The sequence below is a fragment of the Trifolium pratense genome, linkage group LG2 (genome assembly GCF_020283565.1).
Source record: "Trifolium pratense cultivar HEN17-A07 linkage group LG2, ARS_RC_1.1, whole genome shotgun sequence".
In the NCBI taxonomy this organism is placed as follows: Eukaryota; Viridiplantae; Streptophyta; class Magnoliopsida; order Fabales; family Fabaceae; genus Trifolium; species Trifolium pratense.
Window position 1 is genome coordinate 59,069,074 of NC_060060.1, and position 25,968 is coordinate 59,095,041.

The following is a 25,968-nucleotide window of genomic DNA, read 5'->3' on the forward strand; positions in this document are numbered from 1 at the left end:
AAAAACTCTCCACTGTTTCTCTGTTTTTTTTTTTGTTACATCACTGTTTCTCCGTTTTAACTTTTTATTTATAGGGATGACAATGGGTAGGGTATGGGTAGGGTACTATAGTACCCATCCCCATATCCGCAGTTTGAAAAATACTCGTACCCATCCTCATACCCGCGTGGGTAAAAATCTTTATCCCCGTCCCCATACCCTATGGGTACCTAAGTACCCGTACCCGTTACCCGCAGTTTTGCTAAAAATAAATCGATCGATTATAAAATATCATATCGTTTTAATATAATTAATTCTTTTTTTAAGATTTTAATGTTGACTCATAAAAATTATAAACAAAAAATTTATCAACCTCATGTTAAAGTTCATTTCTTTGTTGAAATATTCACATTGTGTTTGTATTATATTATAAATAAATATTTTTATTAAAAATGTGTAATAATTTAATAGTTGTTATATTTTTTAAAATTGGTATACATATGTTATTATATAAAAATATATACAAAATAAATAAATATATATTATGTGGGTATGGGGCGGGGTGGGTACTAAAGTACCCGTACCCGCACCCATACCCGTTCATTTTTGCGGGTAATTACTCATACTCGTGCTCGTACCCAAAATACGGGTTTTTACCATAATGGGTATTTTTTCGGGTACCCACTAAGTATGAGTCAAATTGTCATCCCTATTTATTTATTACTCCCCGACATATTCAACGATTTATTACTATTATTAACTGATTAAGTTTCTTGTTAAGGGAATATTTTGATGTAGAATCTGAGGAAATATTATTGAGTATGAAAATCAAGTACTACTTGTCCTGTCTTCACTAGAAGGAACGAAAATCACTATACCACATTGTTAGTGAAAGATTTCCTCCGAAAATTTTGATAAATAATTGATTATTACAACTATTCATCATACTTTACAACCAAACCAAACCAAACACCTATTCTCTCACTTTCTCTGTCTCTTTCTTCATTAAGTGCTTTTTGTGAATCAATTTCAGATGTCACATACTAGGCAAAACAAGATGATGAGTCCAAACGTTGTTCCTAGACATGTTGGTGACACAACTTATACTAAGATTTTTGTTGGTGGATTGGCTTGGGAGACTAAAAGAGACACACTCAAACGTTATTTTGATCAGTTTGGTGATATCTTAGAAGCTGTTGTCATCACTGATAGAGCCACTGGAAAATCAAAAGGATATGGCTTTGTAATAATCACTTTTTTGCTTCTAATTTTTTGTTGTTGTGTAAATCATGTATCATCTGCGTACAACCGCAGAGATTAATCGTTTCACTTTTGTTTCTTAGGTTACCTTCAAGGATCCAAATTCTGCAATACTTGCTTGCCAAAATCCTAATCCTGTGATTGATGGAAGAAGAGCTAATTGTAATCTTGCATCTCAACAATCTGATTCAGGTGATCAATGTTTTTGTTTTGAATTATGTTTAATTTTAAAATTTCATGATCAAAATTTCATGAAACAAATATGTTATTATTGGTCTCATATTTTGACTTATTTTACTATTTTTTTTATTTTTCTATAGGAAAGCAGAAAATCAATAGTCCTTCGTGGACTAATGCACCAATCCAATTACAAGGTTCATCCATATATTACAATCAACATGTACCTCAATATGCATATCCTTATCCAGTTTACAGGTACATAATTCAAACATGTAAAAAGTAATAGCATATGTAACATCGACACTTCATAGTAAACCGTGTCTGGTGTCCCGACAAGCATCTAACATTGACACAACCAGATAACGTATGTAACATCAACATTTTATATTAAACCATGTCAGGCGTCTGACAAATATCTAACATTGACATGGCCTGATACATGTGATTATATTCAAATATTTCATTTTGTCGGATTATTATTAGTGATGTCAACATCATGTTTGATGTCTGTGTCGGTGCTTCATAGATAATAACTCTTTATATGCTGTCAAATTTATCTACGAATTTGTCGTATGCTAAATAATGTAAAAATTCAGGTACCCTCAACCTGGTTACCTTCGTCCACAAGACATTTATGAAATGGTTAGTTTTATCTCAAATAATTAATTTTTCATATCAACTTCAGAATATTCCTCTGAGTCTAAACTTTGTTGTTCTCTGCAGAGCTATAATGCATATGGTGGACCACAATTTCCATATCGTTGGATTCCAGCATATTACCAACCCTATTATGGCCTTAGTAGACAATTAATTCCAACAACATTAGTGAAAAAGACACAATTCCATGATGTTGTTGGCATATCAGGAACTATTTCACCTTCTACTTCAATTTCTAGCATTGGTTAGTTACTTTATAGTTAGTATATAATAATCAATTACTAATGTACTGTGATTTTATTTTGACTAATATTTTTTAATCTTATATAATTTCTAAGTTTTTTGTACATTTGATTAAAACAGGAGCTGCAACAAGAGTGGTAGAATCACCCAAAGATCAAACATCTTCAAGTTAAGTGGGTGGTGGGATTGGTCCCCTCGGATTAGTCGATCCTAGGGCCGGATACAGAGTTTTTAAAAACAAAAAAAAAGGAGGTGACTCCATCAATTGACTAGAGGAAAAAGTTTTGAGAAAATGTTCAATGATGTGGTCTAGGAATGTAACTATATAGTTCAAGCAAGAACATGTTGATGTGTTACATCCACAGAATAGGTGATCTTAGAGACCAGTCACTGATGAAATAAATTATAATTTCTTTATAGACTTTTTTTTTAAGCAATTTCTTTATAGACTTGAAAATTTTTACTTTGTGAATTTTGATGCATAGGATTCATTTAATTTTTTTTTTAAGAGAAAGATAGTTTTCATTGGTGAGAATCTTTCACCTTAAAGTATGAAATTATTGCATAATCTTTTTTTTTTGACACAATTATTGCATAATCTTAACGTACTATAATTGTGTAAAACTAATAAAGTAATACTGATACGTTAATGATTTCTATTTAATATCAATGAACTAATATTAAATATCATAATTAATAGTACATCGTTAAGTATTTACTAGTATAAGGTCGTACTAATGGTAAGAATTTAATACACCAGCTGTTGCCTTTCTGCACCCCCTTCAGAGATTGTTCCTATTTTGGGCCTGGATTTATGCGTTGCCTTTGTTAGAATTTTTTTTCTACGTAAGAAAAGGACAATAAGTATAGCTTAAAAATTTATGAGTTAAATATATTTTTATCCTTATAAATATTTAAAATTTTATTTTTAGTTTTTATAAAAAAAATTCATCAATTTTTTATCCTCAAATATTTCCTTTAATGATTTTTTGTTCATGCTTTTCAGTCAATTCATGTATATCATTCGAAATTTTAAAAAACAATTTCCGATCATTTTTTTTTTATGAAAATTTCCGATCATGTTTAGTACATTAATATCATAAACATAAACACACAAAAAAAATATTCAAAAATGTGAAAGTACACTAGAGTTTATTAAAAGTAGGGATAAAGGTTTTTTTTTATAAACAAAAAATTGAATTATAAGGAGACTTAGGTGCACTCAACCCTTACAATTCGCAAGTGCATCATTAGATGTTTTGTAAACACGTTAACGGGGCATTACACCAATCAGAAAAAACAAAAGAGAAGTTATTTTATATTTGTCCTATAAACCAAAACTAGGAAATATAAATTATTTTATCGACTAGGGAGGACAAATTAGCAAAATCTCCTCTAAACATGATGTTACGCATGTGCCACAAACTCCAAGTTGTTGCTAACCAAATAACAAGACGTCCCTTTGCATATTTTCACTAGCGAACCAAAGGTGTTGAAATGCTTTCATCCCTCCTCAAACGGTATAAAATTCACATTCAACCATTTATAAATTTTGATCCACACTTTGAGAACGAATAATTAAGAAAAGGAGAATGTTAACTTGTGCCCTTAAGGGCACATGTTAAGAAGATAAATGTGGAAACTCACTTGGGTTGGTGCATTGGTATTGACTTGGGACCTGAGAGTGTGCTCCTCTTGAGGTCTGAGGTTCGATTCTCTCTGGCGCCAATTTAGGTGGGCTAATTTAGCTTCTTCAAAAAAAAAAAGATAAATGTGGAAAAAAATTTATTGAACTTGTGGTGTATTCGATTATCTAAAAATTAAATTCTTTGTATCATTAAATGTTATATTTCTATTTTTAGGTAGCTTAACATTTAACATGACCCTTAAGAAAATAAATGCTCGAGATCTTCATATTCTCTAAAGCAAAGAGCACAACAAAATTCACGTGGATTAACTATACTACCTTTTCTTGTCAAAGACATCCAAGACGGAAGTTTCTCTAATAATAACTGCCGCCCAAAGATGCTCACTTAAGATGGTACATCGTTCAACCAATAAAGTTGTTGCAGCGCATCCACCACGTTGACATTCATAGCCATGGGAGCAGGCCGGGTAAAAGTTGTGGTTGAGAGATCAAAAGTTACTGGATTTTATTTTGGTACATAGTTGCTGAATTATTTTATAGTGACTAAAAACAAATTTGAGATATTTATAATGACAAAAAATTTATTTAACTCAACATTTATATGTCATTTGACCAAAAAATAAATAAATTATTTTTCACCATAAATTATCTACTATCAAAATTGTGTTTAGGCAACGAATGAATAGTCTTTCCTAGTTTTGAATCAACAAATATATTATAGCACTCAACCATAAGTATAAGACATATTGATGAAGAGAAAGAGTAGAAAACTATACATAAAAAATGCAGTAGAACAACGCCGCAACAAATATAAATAGCAACACCATTTAAAAACAAAAAATCAGCAAGGATGCACATTTGTCCTTCTCAAAACTCCATCACCACCATAAAATCCAAAAACCCCAATACAACTATTAGAATAAGAAATATTTTTAGTCATCATTAATAAAGATAAATGATGACTAAGAATATTTCTTATTCTAATAACAACATCTCCAACCCTATACATCCTAGCAATAGCCACGACCAAAACAACCGCTCCATAGTCAAACAAAAACTTGAACATTCTACTCAAACTATTCAAGCTCCTCACCAAACAACACCACATAATGTGGCAAAAACGTCTCAATCACCAACAAAGGGACGATGTTGCAACCATTTTACCAGTGTTGCAATCACAAACACCAGTCTAAAATACCACGAAAAATGACCCGAGGATATCAAAACAGTTAGTACCAGTGCGGTGGAGGTCAATCAGAGACCTTGAAACCTGTTAATCTCAACAGATGTGAAAAGAATTAGAAAAACAAATATCTAGAAATTCGACCACACGCAGCAGCAACCAAAACACTACTGGCTAACGACCACCACCACGAGGACGGCAGTGCCAGCCAGATCAGCGACACCCAAACGCCAGGAAATAGAACACAACCCGAAATATAAACAATGGCGATGAGGCAAAGAAAATAAAACAAACTGCTAAATCGTACTGCTTCTGATTGATTGTCATTTCTACAAACTAGTAGTTATAGTACAAGTCTTTAGTCTTCTTTATATTTATTTCTTCTTTTTTTGAGGATTATGCTCACTAAAGAAAGTTCTTTGAAAAATAACTCTTCCCAAAATTGCTCCAAAGCAAACGTGTTTGACTTCTTCTTTTTTTTTTTGGTGAATAACGTGTTTAACGTTGTACTTACTAAAGAAAATGAATACTAGTAAATTAGTCTTATTAATTTTATATTTGTTATTGTGTAATAAATTGACCATATTTATTACAATTCATTTTTATTTACCATATTTATAGGTTCAAGGTGGATTTCCCTCTTTCAATCAAATTTTTTCTATATACTAGAATCAAAGATCGGATATTTAACCATTTGCTTATGTTTTAAAATCTCTGTAATAAAATCATTAATGCTATTTCATTTACATATCTATCTACCAAAACGGGCTACACTTCAAGAAATATATAAAAAATAATAATTAATCATTCAAGAAATACTCCATATATATATATAATGAAAGATGATAAGTTGATAAAATAAATTTATTTGCCAAACATTTTTATTTTGATTAAATAAACTTATTAATCAAATATATTGCCAAGTTATCTAGAAAGCCTGAGTTCATAACTTGTATTTATTTTATTTTTGTATGTAAATCATTCCGTTCTCTCTTAAGGGAAGGAGTTTTAGTACTCTGAAATTCAGTCGACAATAAGTAAAATCTTTAAAATATATACACCATTTTTTAAGGTATATTTAACTACTTTTTAGTTTTCATTTGCTAACACACACCTTCTAAAAATTAAGTAGGTGTATTATAGCAAATGCCTATAGGAGTTGCTAACGTACATCCACTTATTTTTTTAGAAGGTGTGCATTAGCAACATGCACCTCAGGGTGTATTTAACTATTTTTTAGTTGTAACTTGCTAACACACACCTTAAAAATAAGCGGGTGTAGTTAGCAAAACCCATATATATATATATATATATTCTACCAAAAAATCAAACTCCCGGCTATATTCGGCCTCTGGTGGAGACCTTTTTTTTATATGACCATAACTGGCAACTTTACCTAGCAATGGAAATTGCATAGTCATAACCATTATTTTGTGGCAAATAATGCCAAATTCTTCTTACTTAACTTGGGCAAACAAGTTTGATAGATAATTACCACATTCTTAGGACTTTTTCTAACATGAACACCTTAGGACTTTTTCTAACATGAACAAGTAGTTCATGTAGTGCACCATGCACAAGTCTCGAATAACATTATAACGAATACGAATTTTACAAAATCGACCGTTGGATTGAAAGATTATATCATATAAATCATCCGTAGAAATTTTTAAAAAAATTCAAAATCATTTGATATGTTATTAAAATCCATCAAAATTAGCGGTTTATGAGTTTTATTAAATACCGTTAATTTTGATGTGTCTCAATAACATATCAAATAATTTCCAATTTTTCTAAAAATTTCTACAGATGATCTATATGATATAATTTTTCAATCAAACGGTCAATTTTGTAAAATTCGTGTTCGTTATAATGTTATCCGAGACTTATGCATGGTGCACCACATGAACCACTTGTTCATGTTAGACTTGGCCCATTCTTGGGTCAAAGAAAGCAATAAAACTTGAAGAAACGAACAAGTTTAATTCAATGGTACACACTTAATATCAATTGTGGCAAGTAATGCCAAAATCTTCTTTACTTATTTTGGGCAAACAAGTTTGAGAGATGATCAACACCTTTTCTTGAATGAACATAGAAGAAAAATACAATAAACATAGAAGAAAAACTTTAGTGTTTAATTTAATGGCCAAATTCACCTTTTCTTCTTTTGGCAAACAAGTTTGAGAGAAAATTACCACATTAATAGATTAAAAGCATGCAATAAAACACAAGGAAAAAAAAAAGAAAAAAAAAACTTGAGTGTCAACACAACCTATCAATTTAAGGTGTAAATCAAATCTGTTTACACCAAAAAAGTATTGTGCCTAGCTGTTCTAAGTTGAAATGGACCAGACAAAGAAAAACATCAACCGAAATGTCTGGTATATGCTACAAAATTTAGTTTAGGCTAGGGATGGCAATGGGCGCCCACGGGTGCGGGTTTGAGTGATACCAAACCCACACCCGAAATCAACACCCAAACCCAAACCCAAACCCAAATCTGTTCGGGTGGCAAAACCACACCCACGCCCACACCCATTGGGTTCGGGTTTTTTACACCCAAACCCAAACCCACAACACATTTTGTACTACTTTGCAAATTTAAGCAAAACAAGGTAAATTTAAGCAAAAACAATGGAATTTAAACATAGGTTTAAAATATAGGTTTAAAATTACAAGGGAATTTAAAATTACAAAATAGTCTTTCAAGAAATTAAATTACAACTAAACCAAAATTAAGTTCTTCCAACTTTCAAGCAAAATTCAAACACAATTTTGGTTTGTGGTCTGTGAAAAACCAAATTTTACTTTTACACTTATATATATATATGGGGGTATTTAGGTAATTTTAACATGTTTCGGGTGGGTGTATGGGTTTCGGGTGTGGGTTTGAGTGATACCAAACCCACACCCATATTTTCGGGTGTCACCCAAACCCAAACCCAAACCCAGTCAATTCGGGTTTCGCCCGTTGACTTGGGTTTGGGTTCGGGTGGGTCTCACGGGTTTGGGTTTTTCTGCCATCCCTAGTTTAGGCAAGTCAATCATTTGATGTGAATTTATTGAGTTCACAGCAAACAATTTAACTAAACACAGATAGCATAAGTGCTAGGTATAAGTTATTTTCATGACAAAAGATACGATAAAGTCAAATTATGTCCATATAAGCTTATAAGCCATTTTCATAAGCTATTCTGGAGAGTTTATGAAAATAAACTAGATCAGATTATAGACATGTCAGTGTGTTTCCATACCACCGCAAAATAAGCTCAGAATAAGGTAATCTAGACGGACCCTAAAATTTTAATGAACCTAAGGTTTGAGCTATTAGTCTTTATGAGTAAAAAAGATTGACCTGATCTCAACATTTAGCAACTATTTTGAAAGCAAGTTGATAAAGACAAACATTCTTAACCTATGTTTAGTATCACGGTGGGTATGCCAAAATCGATCCACCGTGATTTTCAAGTGGTTCACTGTGATTCTGACATACCCACCGTGATACCAAACATACACTAGTAAAGAGCCAGAATTGAAACACAAAACTTGTAGAAGCAAATGACATAGTCATCAATCATTGAGAATCCACTCCCTTAAAAATACAGAATGGTTACTTAAGGAAAAAACTAGCACCTTAACTAAACAATATGTAATTTTTGGCACAACTTAAGAAACATAGTCTGAGAGTGAGGAATAGAAACCTTTCCTCGATGTATTGTCTTGAACAACGGAAATCAGACAGCTAGTCAACCAATTCCAATCTGCTGACAAGCCGAACCTTGATACTAAATAGAATCACCTCAAATCCGAAATTCATGAGAATAAAAGGGACATGTTACTATGTTAGTAGGGTGAACTCTACTATTGCTAGTAAAACACAGATTTTGGAAAAGGTTGCTCAAGATCATTCAAGAACCAGACAAGGCGGCCTCCTCCTGCCACAAAATCTTCTCTACCAATGCTAGCTTATATAATAAGAAACCATAGTAGAAAACCTAAACAGTACAAGAAGCGACAGTGGCGGTGTTGTCCAGGGATTGATCTGGTAATTGCAGTCACAATAACCGGCATAGCTATGTGCGATGCAGTCACTACTTCGTACGGCGTAAGAGAAAGATCAAAACAGATATCCATACATAAAGGCATTTCCGATAACCAAATAAACATGCCATGACTAAAAAAGGATTTGGTAACATGTTTCTTCAAAATAAACTCCAGATAACATCCAACCAGAAAATTCTGGACATGCAAGATAAACACGTCACATTGTGCATCATAAATTAAGAAAGATCCTCGAAGTACCATCAACTCTAACAGCTAAACGAAGAACCCATTACCCAAAAGGGAAACAAAGAAACCATAGAGCAAAGACACGGGGACAAAAGTATCAACTAAACGCCACAGGTTCTTTGGAACATATATGTTTCTATGTACGGTATATATATGTAGCAGCAGTCAAACCCCAGCAGCAATGACAGTTGATTCAGTTCACGGACTACGAGGAGAACGAGCTCGGACTGGTGTCTTTGACGGACTTACCCTGCATACCAGACATAAGAGTGGTTCAGCATGCATTATATATGTTCTGTGAAGTTTTTAGGACAATTGAATCAGAGAGAAATCCAGCAAACCTTATAGGCAGCGCCCCCAAAATCACGCCACTGCAGCTTAGAGCAGCAATTGCACTTTCAGCCTGAAAGAATGAGGCAAAGAAGATCTTCAGACAGACAAAAAAGAAAAGACGTGGCAATCAAACAGTAGCAATAGATGAGGAAAAAGTGGGGTGAAAAGAAAAAGCATTGGGCAAGCAACAAACCAAAAACGAATATACAAGCAACACAAGTTCGCTGCTAACCAAGGTAAGCGGCAGAAAGTTGAGTATAGCTCCATAAAATGGAAGCCTAAGTTTAGTAAATAATATTTGCATGTTTTTGTTTGTTTATAAGAGAGGGGTATTTACAGTGCAAATCTGGAAACGAAAATAATTTAACAGTGAAACTAATCTTCAAAAATTCGACTAAATTGAAATTTGTAAGCTCAAAACAATGTAAAATGAGTTTAGAATTATTAACTCCACTAATTCAAACTAAGGAAGCCAAAGCATGGATGACTAATAACTATTAGCATGTTTGGGATAAAAAACTTAGTTAACCATGTCGTATAATTGCTTCTATATAAGTTGTTTCTACAATTGAGTGAATAATGGAAAACTTCGTATAAGGTCAAAATCAGTTGTTTATATAAGCTATTCTAAGGAGACTGAAAATTTGCTGAAATTAGCTTATGGGATCATGAATAAACTATTTCCGTAAGCACTTTCACACACTTACAATAGTGCTTATGTCATTAGATAAGTCCAAGTACAATCTTACAAAGACCTCCATCACGTGAAAGCTAAAAATTTGTCTGAACCTTATAGAGCAAGCCTAGGTATCAGTGCCCTTTCATGGCCCTAAAGTGTGCCCCCCAACCATAAAGTAAGGTAAATTGATAAGAATGACTTGACCACTAGATCATAGATACATCATTATGGAGGTGAAAAGCATACATAAGCGGCACAACCGCCTCTTAGGAGTTAGGACCTTCCCCACACATGAATTTGCCATCCCACCCTATTTTCTTCACTCTGGTTTCTCTCATTACATGTTTGGACAGAGCTAGTGCACTAATGTGGCATTAGTGCTCTAGCTCTTCCCAATGCATGCCACTGATTTATTTGTAACTCCATATTGTACCTTAAAGCGTGCAATTATAGAGACATCCACATGATGAACTAGTATGGCAAAATGTGGGTGCCCATAATTCTCTCACAATTTGTGGAGTTGAATATTTCGAAAAAGGAGCCACGAATAAACATTTGATGCTATTACCATCAATTAAATACATTGACACTAAGGTACACACGGATTCCAAGATACCTTACTTTGCATGAACAAATTCACCATTACAACAGATTTTCAGTACATTATGTGCACAGATTTGTTCCATTCCGATTCATAAGGAACAAGGAAAAAAAACATTCCTTTTGCTATGAAAAGCTAAGATGGAAAGTTTTAGTAGGCAATGTGGAGTTAGTGAGTTACTATTACTATGAAACATGATTATCGACAGAAGTACAAACAGAATGAAGTTGTTTGGGGAGGGAGGGGTAGCTGCATGAACGCAAATGATAACTCAATCTGAGAGCTATAACTTCACAAAGCAATGTAGGATGTTAAAAAAGTGCTAAGCCAAACCAGAGTTGAGCAAACAAAAGTAAGAAGGTTGGAAAGTTCATGAGTAATTACCACCGCGAACTCAACAAATGCAATCCGAGTTGAATGCTGGTAATCCCCAAGAAGCCTCAGCCGATGGACCTTGATAATACACCAAGACAATGAAAATTATTTTACAAGGTACTTAAATTCAATTAACAACAAAAAACTCAAGCTTTGAAACCATGGAACACACCAATATAATGGAAAATGTTTCACTAGATAGTACAAATTTAACCAACAATAAGCATTATAAACCTAGTTCCACAAAAAAAAAACTACAAACCTCTCCACAGATTGATTCAAAGAAGTGTTTGACATCTGCTTGAGTCAGCTGCAAGTATAACAATAAAATAACTTATTAAGAATTACGAGCCTCAATTGCTACAAACCAGATATAGAAAAAGACCAAGTAGTTCCTCGAAGCAAGATTTAATGAAAGTGTAAGAACCCTAAACTACCTTCTTGTCGATGTTTGTGCAATAAATTGTTCTTGAGCACATCTCCCTTTCATCTTCAGACTGAGAACACAACACCATCACAAAAGTAAGAAATAAAATAGATAAATTAATATTCACTCTGGTCATTTATTTTCAAGAACATGTAATAAGCATATCTAAGAAAAGCATTACCCTAGGCAAAAATGTTGGATTGACAGGTGCAATAGCAGTTTTGGAAGGCAGCACTCTCAGAGGGTAATATCCCAGCATAGTTCCAGAGAGGCTTACAGCAGCCCTAGCACTTTCTGCAAGCATAACACACTATTAATACAGTGAAGTGTCGATAATAAATGCAGCATATGAACAACACATATTTAGCGATGGTGGTATACCTTCATCAGTAAACTCAATGAAGGCAAATCGGAGAATAGAATTGGGATCTCCGCATACACGGCAATCAACAACCTACAGTCAGGAAAGAGAAGTTGACTCAGCAACATGGTAAACCATCATTAAGAAAGGGAAAACCCTAAATAGCACAAACGACAATGTGACGTAACAAAATAATCCAATGCGTCATTTTCTATTGCTTGGAATGACAATGTAACGGAACAAAAGAATCCGACAAATCATTTTCTATTGCATGGAGTGGCAATGTAACGGAACAAAAGAATCTAACACATCATTTATTAAAGCTTGGACCTTCGTATATGAATAATTAGTTAAAAAATGTACCTTTGATGAACTCAGTTCAAACTAGATTAATTACAGTACATTTTCGCAGTGATATTTTTTATACAATATAATAATTCGATTGCGAAAAAAAACAAACATCATAAACATTAAACGATCATTTTTTTATACATATCGGTTACTACCTGACCGCAATTAAGAAAGAGAGACGCCAGCTGCTCTTCAGTAACCTATATTCCGACAAAAATCAACAATCATTGAAATGGATACAAATGGTATACATTATAAGTTAGCTGAAATAATAAATCTACAAAACCGATCAAATTCCTACCAGCTGATCAATGTCAGACACATAAACAGTCCTCCTAATCATCTCTTCTCTTTTCTCCATATCCATCTTATGATTCACTCTTCGCTTCCCATTAGTAGTATAGCCATTCTTCCTCTGCAAAACACACCATTGTCATAAAAAAAAAGTTAAACATCGCATCAAAACCCAACAAGAAAATAATGAAATAGATCAAAACAATATATTCATACCCTTCGGTTAGTTTGGCCGTTAGCATTAGCATAATTATTCAAAAGTATAAAATTGTTAGGAGGGTAACCAAACCCAGCAGCAGGTCCAGCAGCTAAGTAGCCCTGATTATTTGTTAGTGATGGAGGCACAAATTCCTCAGCCATAGGATTCAGCTTCGACAGCAGCTCTTCCAAATCCCTCATTTCACGCTTGAAACTCTCGCCACCATTCTCACCATTTCTGACACCATTCATCACATACCCATCATTGTTCACCACAAACTGCTGGTTCTGAACACCATTAGCATGCATCTGACCCATTTGATGAGTCTTGAAGCCATAGTTACCATTGGAAACTCTTTCTTGGTGTTGATGGTTGAACACACCATTGTTGTTCACATCCTGATCAGTCCTAGGTTTCGATTTCTCCACCTCAGCTGAGTCAGATGGTACAACGTTGTTGTTGGTGTTGTTGTTGTTGTTGTCCAAATTCTGACTTGAAGAACCGATTTTGGCACCAACATTATCAGCAACCGCCATAATCACTTCTGTTGAGGTAAAAAGATTCTACCTTTATTCTCTAATATCAGATTTTCCTTCAAATCTGTATCAAAAAATGATTCTTTAAGAGACTACTAACTAAATAAAAAATACCCAGAAAAAAAAAAACATAAAAAAAAACACACAAAAAAAACATCATGGTTTCTATCTAAAAAATTTCAAATGACAGACATAAGATCAAACTAACAGAAGATTTTAAGGTAAAAAAAAACAACAACTTTCAAAATCGGATCGAGAGAGAGGTTTATCTTACTGAATTAGTGATGAAGATGAATATTGTTGAGAGAGATGAAAAGGGTAATATTCGGATCGTCCGTTTTCGCAGCACTGACTTTTTGGACCTTCCTGAGAAGAACGTCCCAATTTGATGTCTTTGGGTTGTGTTGTGAATGTGACTATGATGATGATGATGATGATGAATTTGATGATGATCGTATCAAAGTGGAAAAATATTAAAATTAAAATTAAAAATAAAAAATTGGACACAAATTTTCATTAATTTCCATAACTACTCATTCAAGTATTATGTCATAAAATATATTAGTCAAAAAAAAAAATACAATTATGTCATAAAAAAAAAGAAATAAAAGAAAGGTATGTATATGTCATCCTTTTTTATTATTTTCTTTCTTATTTTGATAGAAAAGTATGTCATCCTTCATACATCGTCATACATGCATGGTAAAAATATGTTAGGCATGTCATAAATTTGACAATTTAAAATTTTATTTAATGATTTAGTTTTGTTTAATAATATGATAGGGATAATGAAAATTTTATCTAATGTGAGAATGTGTTACTTAATAAGTTACTTTTGAGATGCATGGAGGAATTATTGTCAAATGGGAAAGTATAAGTTTATTTGTTTTGAATTTTTCTTTTTTCTTTTTTCTTTTTTCTTTTAAGACAATTCATCCATTTGTTATATAGTTATACTGTTATATATTTAGGAGGAAGATAAACAAGAGTGAATATTAGTGGGACCTATTAAAAATGAGTCTCATTAATCTTCATTTGTGTTTATTTTTCTACTAAATGGACAACAAATGGATGAGTAGTAAATGGAGGACTAAAAGTGAGGGGTTTAAAATATGGGATCAATTTCTTTGATAAATGAAAATAGCGGGTCAAAATTATAATTAAGCTGGTATTTAACATGATATTTTAGATATTTTGATTATATATGACATCATATTTCAATAAAGTTTAATGTAAATTAATGAATTTAAATTATTGAAAAGATGTTCTGAGATTATAAATTAATCGAAAGTACAAAATTTAATATAATAATATTAGTAATAAAAATATTATTCATATTTAATTAAACAGGACGGTCTCGTAATCCTAAAGATTTTTGCGTAGTATACACAAACTTTTTAGCTAAATAGGCTTTTGAACAAATATTGACATATACTCTATTTAAATATTAAAAAAGTCTAGCTTGACCTAAATCTAAATAGGCTATGTCACCTATTCCCACCCAGGGTTTGGTTTCGTTTTAGTAATATCTGGAAGTATCATAGTTTGAATCCCGATCTCTACATATTAATGGCAATGTTTTGACCAATGAAGCTATAAAAATAAGTGAGACTTAATGAGTATAAAAATAAGTCGAGTAAAAAGAAATTGGTAAGAAAACTTATTTGGAATTTTTTTATAAATAATTAGAAATTATAATACATACATATAGAAAATATTTTAGAGGATATTTGTTCAACATTTCTTGATAGCATAATAATTTTGAAGAATTTAATTAATTTGGGAAAACTATTTTACTAGTGATTGAAGAATATTACAAAATACCAGTCAATAAGGCAACATCATCAATACTTAACATATTTGAAAATTGAAATCAATGAACATTGAAAATCTTATCTGATTATTTTTACACTTTTGTGTAGTTGTTGAGTCGGATTTATATCGCCTCTATTTTTTGTATTTTTTTATTTATTATATTTTTCTTTGATTAATTTTTTTTATATGATTCGTAAGAAATTAAATATGAAAAATATTTTGTAGAAAAAGTGAAAAATATCAATTTAATCTGATGTATAATCTTTTAAAATAATTCTTTATATTTATAATATGTTAATATTACGATAAAAAAAATTAATTTGTTTTTTTCAGATCGAAAAAGATATAAAATAATATCAGTCAAAGAGGAATGCTACACAGTACTTAATGCTAGTTAAAAACATTTGATTGAAAGTAAAGTTTTTTTATAAGGTTGTGAACACTAGATATAAGGGGATAAAGCAGACTTTGCACTCATCCTTTGTCTATATCTCCTTATTATATTAAGGAAAAAAATAAAGAAATATTTACAAAAATTGAGGGGACATAGACCTAGTTCAATGAGTCCATACAAATGGGTGTAGGACAACGAAACATACCAACCTTCAGTTAATTCTAAACGGCAAAATAGAAGTACTAAAAAATTTGAGGCGAATCAGCCGACCGTCAACACGAAAATGATCCACGTACTCGCTACTCCCAGCAGTAAGCAGTAAGCGATGGTGGTTTTTTCAAACTATAAACAGTTTGAAATCAATGTATGATACGAATATTGAGATAAACCCGACACAATAGAGGCAATATGAGACCTCTATATTAAACTCTGACGGATCACGTTTTGTTGAAAACAACTCAAACCCAATCAATCAAAAACTTATTTGATTTATTAATAAATTGAACATGGAAAAATATCAATGTAATTTAATTTTTCAAAAAAAAGGGCTTTGTTTTTTTTTTAAAAAAAAAACCGCAAAAAATGATTAAAAAAAATTAAGATAATGAATATTCGTAAAATAGCATGCATTATGAAATCAAATTTGTTCTAAAACTAGTATAACTTACCCGTGCAAATGCACGGGTTAATGTTTAATGAAAAATATAGATATTTTTTTGACATATGAAAAATATGGATTATTAAATTTTCAATATTTTGTGGGTTTTTTTAATTATTTGTAAAATTAATTTTATATTTAATGTAATAATTTATTTAAATATGATAAATGATCCAAATTTTGGAGATTTTAATGAGAAATGGTAGAACGGAGAGTGATACTCCACTCCCCGTTCCCAACCCACATGTTTGTATATTTGTTCTTTTATTTTCATAAAAAAGGTCATTAAGCAAAAACTAATCTAACGGTTAATATATATTAGTTCTTAATCATCATCTCTCTCCTTTAGACATTTGTTTTCTTCTGGAGTATTTTAGCCCATGTTCCCGTGTGAAAAAATTTCACATTTGTGTAAGTGTAATGAACAGTAGAATTATTTGTCATTTGCTTGACACAAAAAAAAAATTATATCATTTTTTTTATGCATATCTCATTTGTTAATGGTGCAAATTTTAAAAAATTTATCTATTTGTTTATCTTACAGTGATATTTGGAAAATAAAAACAAAGTAATACATGATATTATTACTTTTAATTCTTTCTTTTTTTATATATAAAATCATTGTTACTTTCCTTACTTTCAATTGATATTTATCGTATTTTTTATATAATAAAATCTACAAATGTATGTCCCACCCCGTGTAAGTTATTTTTTGCTTAATACCTCCATGTAGATTATTTTTTATCAATACCCCCTATTGTAATATTATGTTTGGTATAAATCACTATGTAACTTTTTTTTATTAATAAAATTAATAAAATAATAAAATAAAATAGAAAAATAATCTATGAAGTCAATTACTTTATTCCTTTTATATTTCAGACAATCACACCATTTTCTCTGTTCGATAAGTATGAAGTTTAAGAATAACTTTTTTTGTGAACAATTAAATTACTATTTTTATTTTTTTTATATTCCTTTTAAGGTGAGTATTTTTGTTCAGAGATTCTTAAGCCTTCAATTTTGTTTTGAAACATATTAAGCCTTCAATTTCTCAGTTCCACATTTGGCCAATTCGTTCTATATAATTTTTTTTTATAAGCAATTCGTTCTATAGTATAGTCCTTCGAGGAGTTTATATTATTTTATCAGTATATTTGTTAAATATCACATGAAAAATGAAAGCTAGTATACATTTGTGTATCATGCATGTATCTGCTAAGTTTGAAAAGAAACCACCAAAGTCTCAACCAATAAACTTAGCTTGAAAGGATTATATATAGCATTATCAAACCCATTAAATCAGCGGAGTGATTAATTCGTTCAAAAAAAAAAATAGTCAATTTTTGGACTCATTCTTCACCGATCCTTTTGTTTATCATCATCACAATTAACCCAACAAAGATGCTCTATTTAAATGGATTGTCCACGTAGATTTGTTTCCTTGAGAAAAAACTCTTGTGGTATATATATAAAAAAAATATTACGTAAAAAAACTCCAGTGTTTGGTATATATAAAATTTCATATATAATACTTTCACAAAAAAAAAAATCATGTATAATATTATGTATTATATTAATATATATATATATATATATATATATATATATATATATATATATATATATATATATTAATGAGATATAATTATTTATATTTGAATTTGAGTTATTTCCTTTTAAAATTATTTTTAATAGGTGCATTAAATACGATTTATAAACAATAATTGAAAAATGATTGAATTTCCAAATTAGCCAAAGATTCTAAGTAAAATGATATCATCATGTATTAGAGAAATTGCAAAGGCCTTCATAGTTAGCCACATGAATTGGAGAAATATTAGAATGTCACATAAGACATAGATCAATGAAATGATGCCACATAGGAATAAGACTATGAGAGAGAAACTCCTAAACATATAAATAATAGATGTCTATTGTCTTTTTAGTTTTAACATATTTTTTTTTTAAGAAGTAGTTTAAACATATTTGTTTATTATTATGGTTTTATTACATGTAATTATCTTATTGAATGTGCCTAACCATTAATTGTTGGGTGAGTACTCATCTAAGAATTTTTCTGGATGGATTCAAATTTTCATTGACCATCTTAATGATCTCTTAATTATTTTGTGCAATAATTTTAATGATAATTATTTCATTCTTTTTTTTTCCTTTTATGTGAATTCATATTTGCTTTGACTAATGTTTTATTGACACAATATGAATATTAACGAAAATGTTATCTTTTCTAGATTGTTTTTTTGGTGTTTTTTTTGGTGTTTTTTAGTTTTATTCTGGACATATTGTATCTCTTTGATGTTCTGCTATCATATAAGGACATGACTGAGCTTATGAGCTCCATGCTTAAAGTTGAACTTTGGTTTTTTTGAGGCTCTTATGTACCAGACTTTACTTGTATTGTGTTTTAGCACTTCTTGTGCTCTTTTCTCTATTTAATTAAAAAAATTGCTTTTCCAAAAAAAATTATGTTATATTTTCCAAAGAATTGAATTCATTTAAGTAGAAATATTTCAAAATTGCCATTAATATATTTTTTATTAAAATAAAATATTCTCTAATATATTTTTTATTAAAATAAAATATTCTCTCAATTTATTTTGAATTTAAAATTAAATTTCAAAATCATAGAATATTATTATTATCACATCACATATAATCATGATTCATTTTGGTTATGTCTTCAACGTATTTTATTTTTTATAGCCATTGTACCCAAGAAAAAACCTAATAGGAAATAAATCATGGACCCTGTTAATATTAGATTGATACGTTTTATAATTAATATATTTAATCATTATGGTATTTAATTTGAATTCATTTAAGTGTATGTGTTTCAAAATTGGTATTAATATGTTTTCTAATTAATTGAAAATTTTCATTCTTGTAACAAAAAAACATTCTTTCCATTAACTTTGAATTTAAAATTTCAGAACCATAAAGTCAAAATAAACAATAATTCAGAACCATAGATGACTCATAGCATGCCATTTTTCGATGTTCTTTTTTATCAAGTTTTTTCTATGTGAATAATAAACAGGTTTATTTTGCATATAAAAATAAAATAGACAGATTTATTTTGCTTATATTAATAGAACAATAACAATAGTTGATACTGCTAAATTCTAATTTGTATAAGGAATATTGTCATTCTTCTACATGGATCTGCAAATAAAAAATTATATCTCAAAATTAGTACGATTATAATTATTTATAAACATCATTTAAGTACAAAACTTATATCAACAAAAAAATGTAGTAGAAAGATGTAAATTAAAGATATATACAAACACATTGCAATTTGGATCGTCGACTTCACTACTACAAATAAAACAATGAAGAGTCACGAAAATTATAAACATGTGTAATGTTCATCCAAAGACCTCTTATAAAATAACAAAGAGACATACCTGAAATGTGATTGTAATGTTCATCAAAAGACCTCTTATATAGAATAATAAACATGGGTATATAAGTAATTTGCCCAAAATGTGTAGTTAAAACCATTACTAAAAATTAATTAAAAATATATTGATTCCTTTTTTGGAATATATCAATGTTTTATACAAAATAAAAATAAAAATTTCACACAAATGAATTATTTGGACGTACATGAATAAAAAAAATATTAAATTTGCATAACTAATTAATATAGAAATTAGACTAATAGTTAGTTGGTCAGTGGTGATTGACGTTGAACTTGTCCCGAACCAGATTAAATTGGTGGTGAAAACAAAAAAAATATAGAAATTAGTAATTTTTCGAAATTCATAAAAAATTGATTTTTTTTTTGAAATAATATATTATAATCTATAATTACTTTTTTTTTTATTTTAACCATTTTGATCTAGCTAATGCAAAAACTTATATAGTAAGACAATAATTAATAATTAATTTTTTTAAATAAGCTAAGAATCTCGTAAAATTGGAATATATTGAATGCTAATAATGTGTAAAATAAACCGATTCTTTTCATGAATCAATATCAATAATTAATACTGAAACAGTAATTTTTCGAACAATAGTCTTGTAATCTTGTATTAAATTATTTCCTTTTAATTACGAACAAAAGAATTTGTTTCTTTTTAATTTTTTTCTAATTGCTTTGCTATTCAATTTTCATGAAATCTTCTAATATTAATTAAGATTGATTTAATTACGTAAAAAAAAAAATTGAGCATAGGAAATTTCTATATTTATTATTGAGGATTAATGACTAAAGAAGAAAGCACAGAATGATGACACGTCAACAAAATGATTTGAGAGAATGCCACGTGAGATTAAATTTCTTGAGAGGATGCCACCTAATAAATTGATCATGAGAGAGAAACTCTCAAACATATAAATAATAGATTATTTTTTGCAAAAAAAAAGGTTTTCATTTATTAAATTATTAACATAAATAATAAAAAATTGAAAAAATAAAATTTTAAAAATTGGTATTTACAATTAGCATATGAATTAAAATTATAAAACAATGAAGCAGTAATGTGTTTTAGAAACCTGATTAAAAAATTCTTGATCTCTGGGAAACGATAATAAACTTTAGCAATTTCACGTACTTGAATTGGAATTATTTATTATCTTTGTAAATTACCTTTTTATCCACTATAGTCTATAGATATAAATAATTTTTAGTTCCGTCAATGAGACTATTATAGTAGCTACCAAAATTACGGATATCAGGTCTTCATGAACTTAACTCAGTTGGCAAGAGAAATCGTATTTTACATGCAGGGGTTGAGGTTCAAACCTTAAAGACCCCACGTGGTGGGATAGTGTTCCGTCTAGTATGAGAGATGGTTTCATAAGAGATAAGTTAGGACTCGACTCCCGTGTTATAACTTCGTTTCTCTCTAGAATAAGACCTTTTCAACTTCTAATTGTCGCCACTTTTTAACCATTTTCTCAAATGCCACTACAAATTGTGAGACCAATCATTTTTTCTACAATGTCACTCAATACAACAATATTTTTACTCTAGCACCTTTGAGAGGATTTAATACCATCACATAATACAAACTTACGAGAGTGGATTCCCTCCCGTAACATAATCCTCCGGTACAACCAATGACCTTTGGAATGGAAATAAATAAAAATTAAAAATTAGGAAACAAAATTTTAAGGGCTAAGATGCACACTTCTCCCTCTCCGGTGCAATATGCACGGGAGGGGATCCTTTCTCCAAACTTACTATAATGCCACTCGTGAAAAATTTAAATTATACATGTCATTTAACCATTTTTGATCATGAAATTTGTACTCGTTAATCATCTCATCCCAACCCAAGTACACTTTGAAATTCTTCTTCTGAGTGACAATCTTACATGCATTTATTAAGAAAACTTTGAAACTTTTGATTGGAAATGAGAGATCAAAAAATGCATCGAACAACTGAGTAAAAAAAACTATTGACTCATCAAGTAATAAAGCACAAGCATGACATTTTGTTAGTTATGGTGAGGTCAGAAAATTGGTTTCTTTAGTGAGGTCAATTGAATTGCCCAATAGAATTCTAAGTGATGTCACATTAGCTCTACAGTGTAATGAAGGTCTATGGTAAGTCTTTCTAATGAAAGTTTTATTTATTGCACATCACCCCTTCTTTTAGTTAAAATTATTTTAATAATTAAAACTTATTTTATTTAGATTTAAATCATATAACTAATATCCAACTTTTAATTTGTCTTTTTCAAGTACAAATTTTCTCATTATTTGTTTAACATTCTCTTTTTTTTAATTAATTAATTAATTAGAATTCCACATTCAATTTAATTATTGTGGGTGGTCAATTTACGGAGACTATCATAGAACTATTAGTCTAAGAAGGATTAGATAAATTTGATATTGGATAATATTTGTGCCGGTGTTGTTATTACTAATACATGTGTGAACTATGATACTAATTATAATGAGCTGAATCTAATTTGACATGAGGTGTAGATGAGAATGTGAATATCTAGAAGTGAGGACGTGTGTTATCTACAGGGTATTAGATGTGATAATCAAAATAAAAGTCTTGACTAGCATGTTTTAGAAGTAAGTATATTTAGGTAAAAATATGAAAACTTGTGGTTGCTAAAAATTAGGGGTAGTGGGACTCAAAGGGGCTGACTTAGCTCGAATCATATTTCCCCACTATGTCCCTATTACTTAGGAAGGAGTTATTATAGGGATTATTAGTAACTGGTTCCTCATTCTGGCTTCACACGCATAGAAAACAAAAACAGATATTCAGAGAGAAAACTCAGAGGGTTTAGAAGGAAAGGGGTGAATCAAGGAAAGATCAAATTGTAGGAGTCATCATCTAAGTTTCTCACCACAGGTAAAAACACAACTTATACTCTTAATGTCCCTTTTGATTTAGTGCTATTAAACCAATGGAGTTATATAATTAGATCACTGTAGGTTGATGTCAAACATACCTCCTAATTGTTGGTAACCTTTAATTTAGGAAATATAAAGGTGCTGAGATGATTTTCTCTCGTCTGAACCCAATCCATGGCCAGGAATAATTGTTAGTTTTTAACTAAGCATCAAGGGAATAAGCCTTGTATTAATTGTTATCTTGTGGTTTAGATATAGTTAAGTGTGGATTAATTGAGTTATTTTTACAAACTAGTAGTTTTAGTGCAGGCTGACTTTAATGTTGAGCTTTGTCCTAGTTGGTGTTGGTATAAATCATGTTAGTGGCTGTGTTAACATTGAATCAGTGTTGTATCTCAGCTCGTCAAATTGATCGGTTTGTGTTTTAAAATAAGGGAACAATTGATTTATTGGCTAAACTACCTGCACTTAATTTTATTTACAAACCTGTAAAATTAACTAGTGCACTTGTACTGTTAAAAATTGGAGTATATGGTCCTGTTTTGGAAGTAGTATTCTTATATTGTTTAGGGACATTTTAAGAAGGTTGGGTATTTGGAATATTAAGTAGCAGACTATAACCTAGTAAAGCCTAAGTTTTGAGTCAAAATTTAGAGTTAATGAGATCTGAAACTAAGTGAGTTAATATTTAATTATGAAGGTTAATTGAGAGGTAGTGGAGTGAAGACCGCCGTGTTAAGAATTAAGAGCTGCTGCTGCGAAGGTAAGGGACTCCACACACTTTTCTTACTTGCAATATATAAATTCTTTTGTGCTGTTATGGTGTGGCGGTCATCTTTATTGCGAGTGATTATGTGACTGCTATTTATTGATTTACTTGTGCGTAAGGGGATATCTTAAGTAAATAGCTTAAGGTAGTATTTACGATTGGGACCGGTGGTTACCAAAGGTGTTAAATTAGTCTCTTAATTGAGTGGATTTAGAGAGGTTTCAATTATGGAGATTCCTGGTGTGACTAACGGAGAGGGTGTATTCATTCATTCATTCATTCATTCATTGGCGTGGTTCGAAATATTACCCAACGGTGGGGTAACGAACCTAACGCTTTTCGGAATAATACTCAATGGTGGAGTACCGAATCTTAATACCCAACGGTGGGGTATTGTGTCCAATGGTGGGACACTGTCCAATGGTGGGACATTTTATTCTACTCTATGGAGTGGCGATATCCGGATCATGTAGGTTGCATTCGTTGTCACGTAGACTAACAAATAGGGCTCGGTGAGTGACTAATAAGTTGTGCATTGGTGTTACGTGTTTATAATTGATACACCGGATACTTGGCTTGGTTATATGGTTGTTTTATAATTACAAATCTGCTTATGCATATCTACACATATATCTATATATACATATTATATCTGTTAGCTGGAGACAACCCTTACCTTTGGATCAGATGATGACCCAAACTCACCTTTCCGAGAGGGTTCTCACGGCGGGGACTTGGCGTGACATTCCGGACAGAGATGATGATTACGTCAGTCATGAAGTATCTTAGCAGAAGCTTTAAGTCTGATATTAGCATAGGATTTTAATTTGATCAGCTTTAGGATTTTGTTTACGTTACATACTTGTGTTAGCTAATTTTCTTCCGTCGAAGTTTATACGCTGGTTTAATTTCATGGTGTTGTAAATCTTAAGTTGTCATTTGGTTTTGGCAAATTCTCGCTGGATTTTCTTTTGGATCTAAAGTTTGATTTGTTACTTTCATTTTGGAAGTGGATGTGTTTCATGATTATATATTCTGACGAAATTTAATTAGGGGAAATTAACCAAATGGATCTTCTTAGCAGTTACAAAAAAAAAAGTCTTGTTTTTCACAAAATATTTTATGAATTAAAGTTCTAAAAATTGGGATGTTACAATTTGTGTTCTCCATTCTTCATGTATTTATCATTCACCATCCATATCCTCCATTTTCATTGAACAACAACAACCTTAACATTAAATTTTCTGGAAATTACTACCACTATTCTAGATCTGAGATTTTTCTCCAAACGCGAGTTTGATGCTGAAACGCGGTTTAAACTCATTCCTTTGATGTGTGGATAATTGCAAAAGCAAATCTCAGATCTGTAGCCTCAAACGCGAGTGAACTCAAAACTATTTGGTTTCAAGTTTGACAATCCCAGAAACGTTTTTCTTCTCCAGTTTTGAAAAGTAAAAAGTATCTATGTTTAAATTTGTCATCTAAGTGTAAACAAAAAAAAAATTGTCATGCAAAATCGATTATAGATTCAAAATCTAATTGAAGTTTTAATTTGGAGGTTCTGCGTTTACTGGAATCGAGACTGGTGCCGCGGATCTGAAACCGGGTCAGAATGACCCGGCTGAAGGTTGAAGACGATGCTTTATTTAATATATTAACGCTATCTTTATAAATATTTCATGTTGCGAGATTAATAACAACAAGTTCTGTTGTCGCACTGGTTGCTGTGTTTTACCCTTACAAAGCAGTTGTGGGTTCAATTCATATTGGTAGTGTTTTGTGAATTATAATTTTTTAAAAAGCGTTGATAAAAAGTACAACTAAAAATAAATATTATGGCATAAGCATGATTCGAACAGAGAACCCATAGTTATTAATCACCAACACTTACCAACTTGGCCGTAAACATTACTTGTTAATTTATTCACTTGAGACATACATATTCTATTTAATTGTGTTGTAATCATCCCAACAGGGATTGAAATTAATTGAATATATTATTAGAGTTTTTATTAAATATTATAGAAATAAAGTACAAATTTACTTTATAAAATGAATTAATATTATATTATGACTCAACTGAAGTTAATGAATTAAACTTAAAGTTAAATAGTGTTCAAGTTGATTTGGAGTTAAAACTTAAGTTAAACTAGAACTTTGACCCATGCGGTGCATGAGTCTAATTAGGTGTAATATGTAATAATAAAAAATAAAATACAAAAATTCTAAGAGCATTTTCAATAAGAGTAGTATAGGGAATTTCATGGACTAATTATTCTATATTTGTTTATGTGCTTATTTTATATTTTATATATTTTTTAAATAATTTTTGAACCCCATCGTTTTGTTTACTTATTAAAAAAAATTGCTGATAACTAAAGGTTA

General features: G+C 30.7%; 2 protein-coding genes and 1 long non-coding RNA gene across 4 annotated transcripts; 2 read left to right on the plus strand and 1 right to left on the minus strand.

The window, feature by feature from the left end:
• The first annotated feature begins 824 nt into the window (after positions 1-824).
• LOC123908782 (RNA-binding protein 38-like) lies at positions 825-2,756 on the plus strand. The gene is made up of 6 exons (XM_045959511.1): positions 825-1,222; positions 1,323-1,431; positions 1,560-1,674; positions 2,016-2,061; positions 2,143-2,320; positions 2,440-2,756. Exons 1-6 carry the CDS (start codon positions 1,013-1,015, stop codon positions 2,490-2,492), a joined length of 711 nt encoding a protein of 236 aa, XP_045815467.1. The 5' UTR covers positions 825-1,012; the 3' UTR covers positions 2,493-2,756.
• A 6,582-nt stretch (positions 2,757-9,338) lies between these two features.
• On the minus strand, positions 9,339-14,125 carry LOC123904776 (polyadenylate-binding protein-interacting protein 12-like). Of its 2 annotated transcripts, none has more exons than XM_045954394.1 (11): positions 13,874-14,125; positions 13,081-13,663; positions 12,872-12,985; positions 12,726-12,770; positions 12,240-12,312; positions 12,040-12,152; positions 11,869-11,928; positions 11,694-11,741; positions 11,441-11,509; positions 9,785-9,846; positions 9,339-9,693 (listed from the first exon to the last, which is right to left on the minus strand). In XM_045954394.1, exons 2-11 carry the CDS (start codon positions 13,597-13,599, stop codon positions 9,642-9,644), a joined length of 1,155 nt encoding a protein of 384 aa, XP_045810350.1. In that variant the 5' UTR covers positions 13,600-13,663; positions 13,874-14,125; the 3' UTR covers positions 9,339-9,641. The 2 variants fall into 2 exon arrangements, with proteins under 2 accessions (XP_045810350.1, XP_045810351.1); XM_045954395.1 differs by having other exon boundaries at positions 13,839-14,034.
• An 8,433-nt stretch (positions 14,126-22,558) lies between these two features.
• Positions 22,559-24,584, plus strand: LOC123904777. Its single transcript, XR_006808277.1, has 2 exons — positions 22,559-22,812; positions 23,515-24,584. It is a non-coding gene; the product is annotated as an uncharacterized LOC123904777 (long non-coding RNA).
• Positions 24,585-25,968: the final 1,384 nt, after the last annotated feature.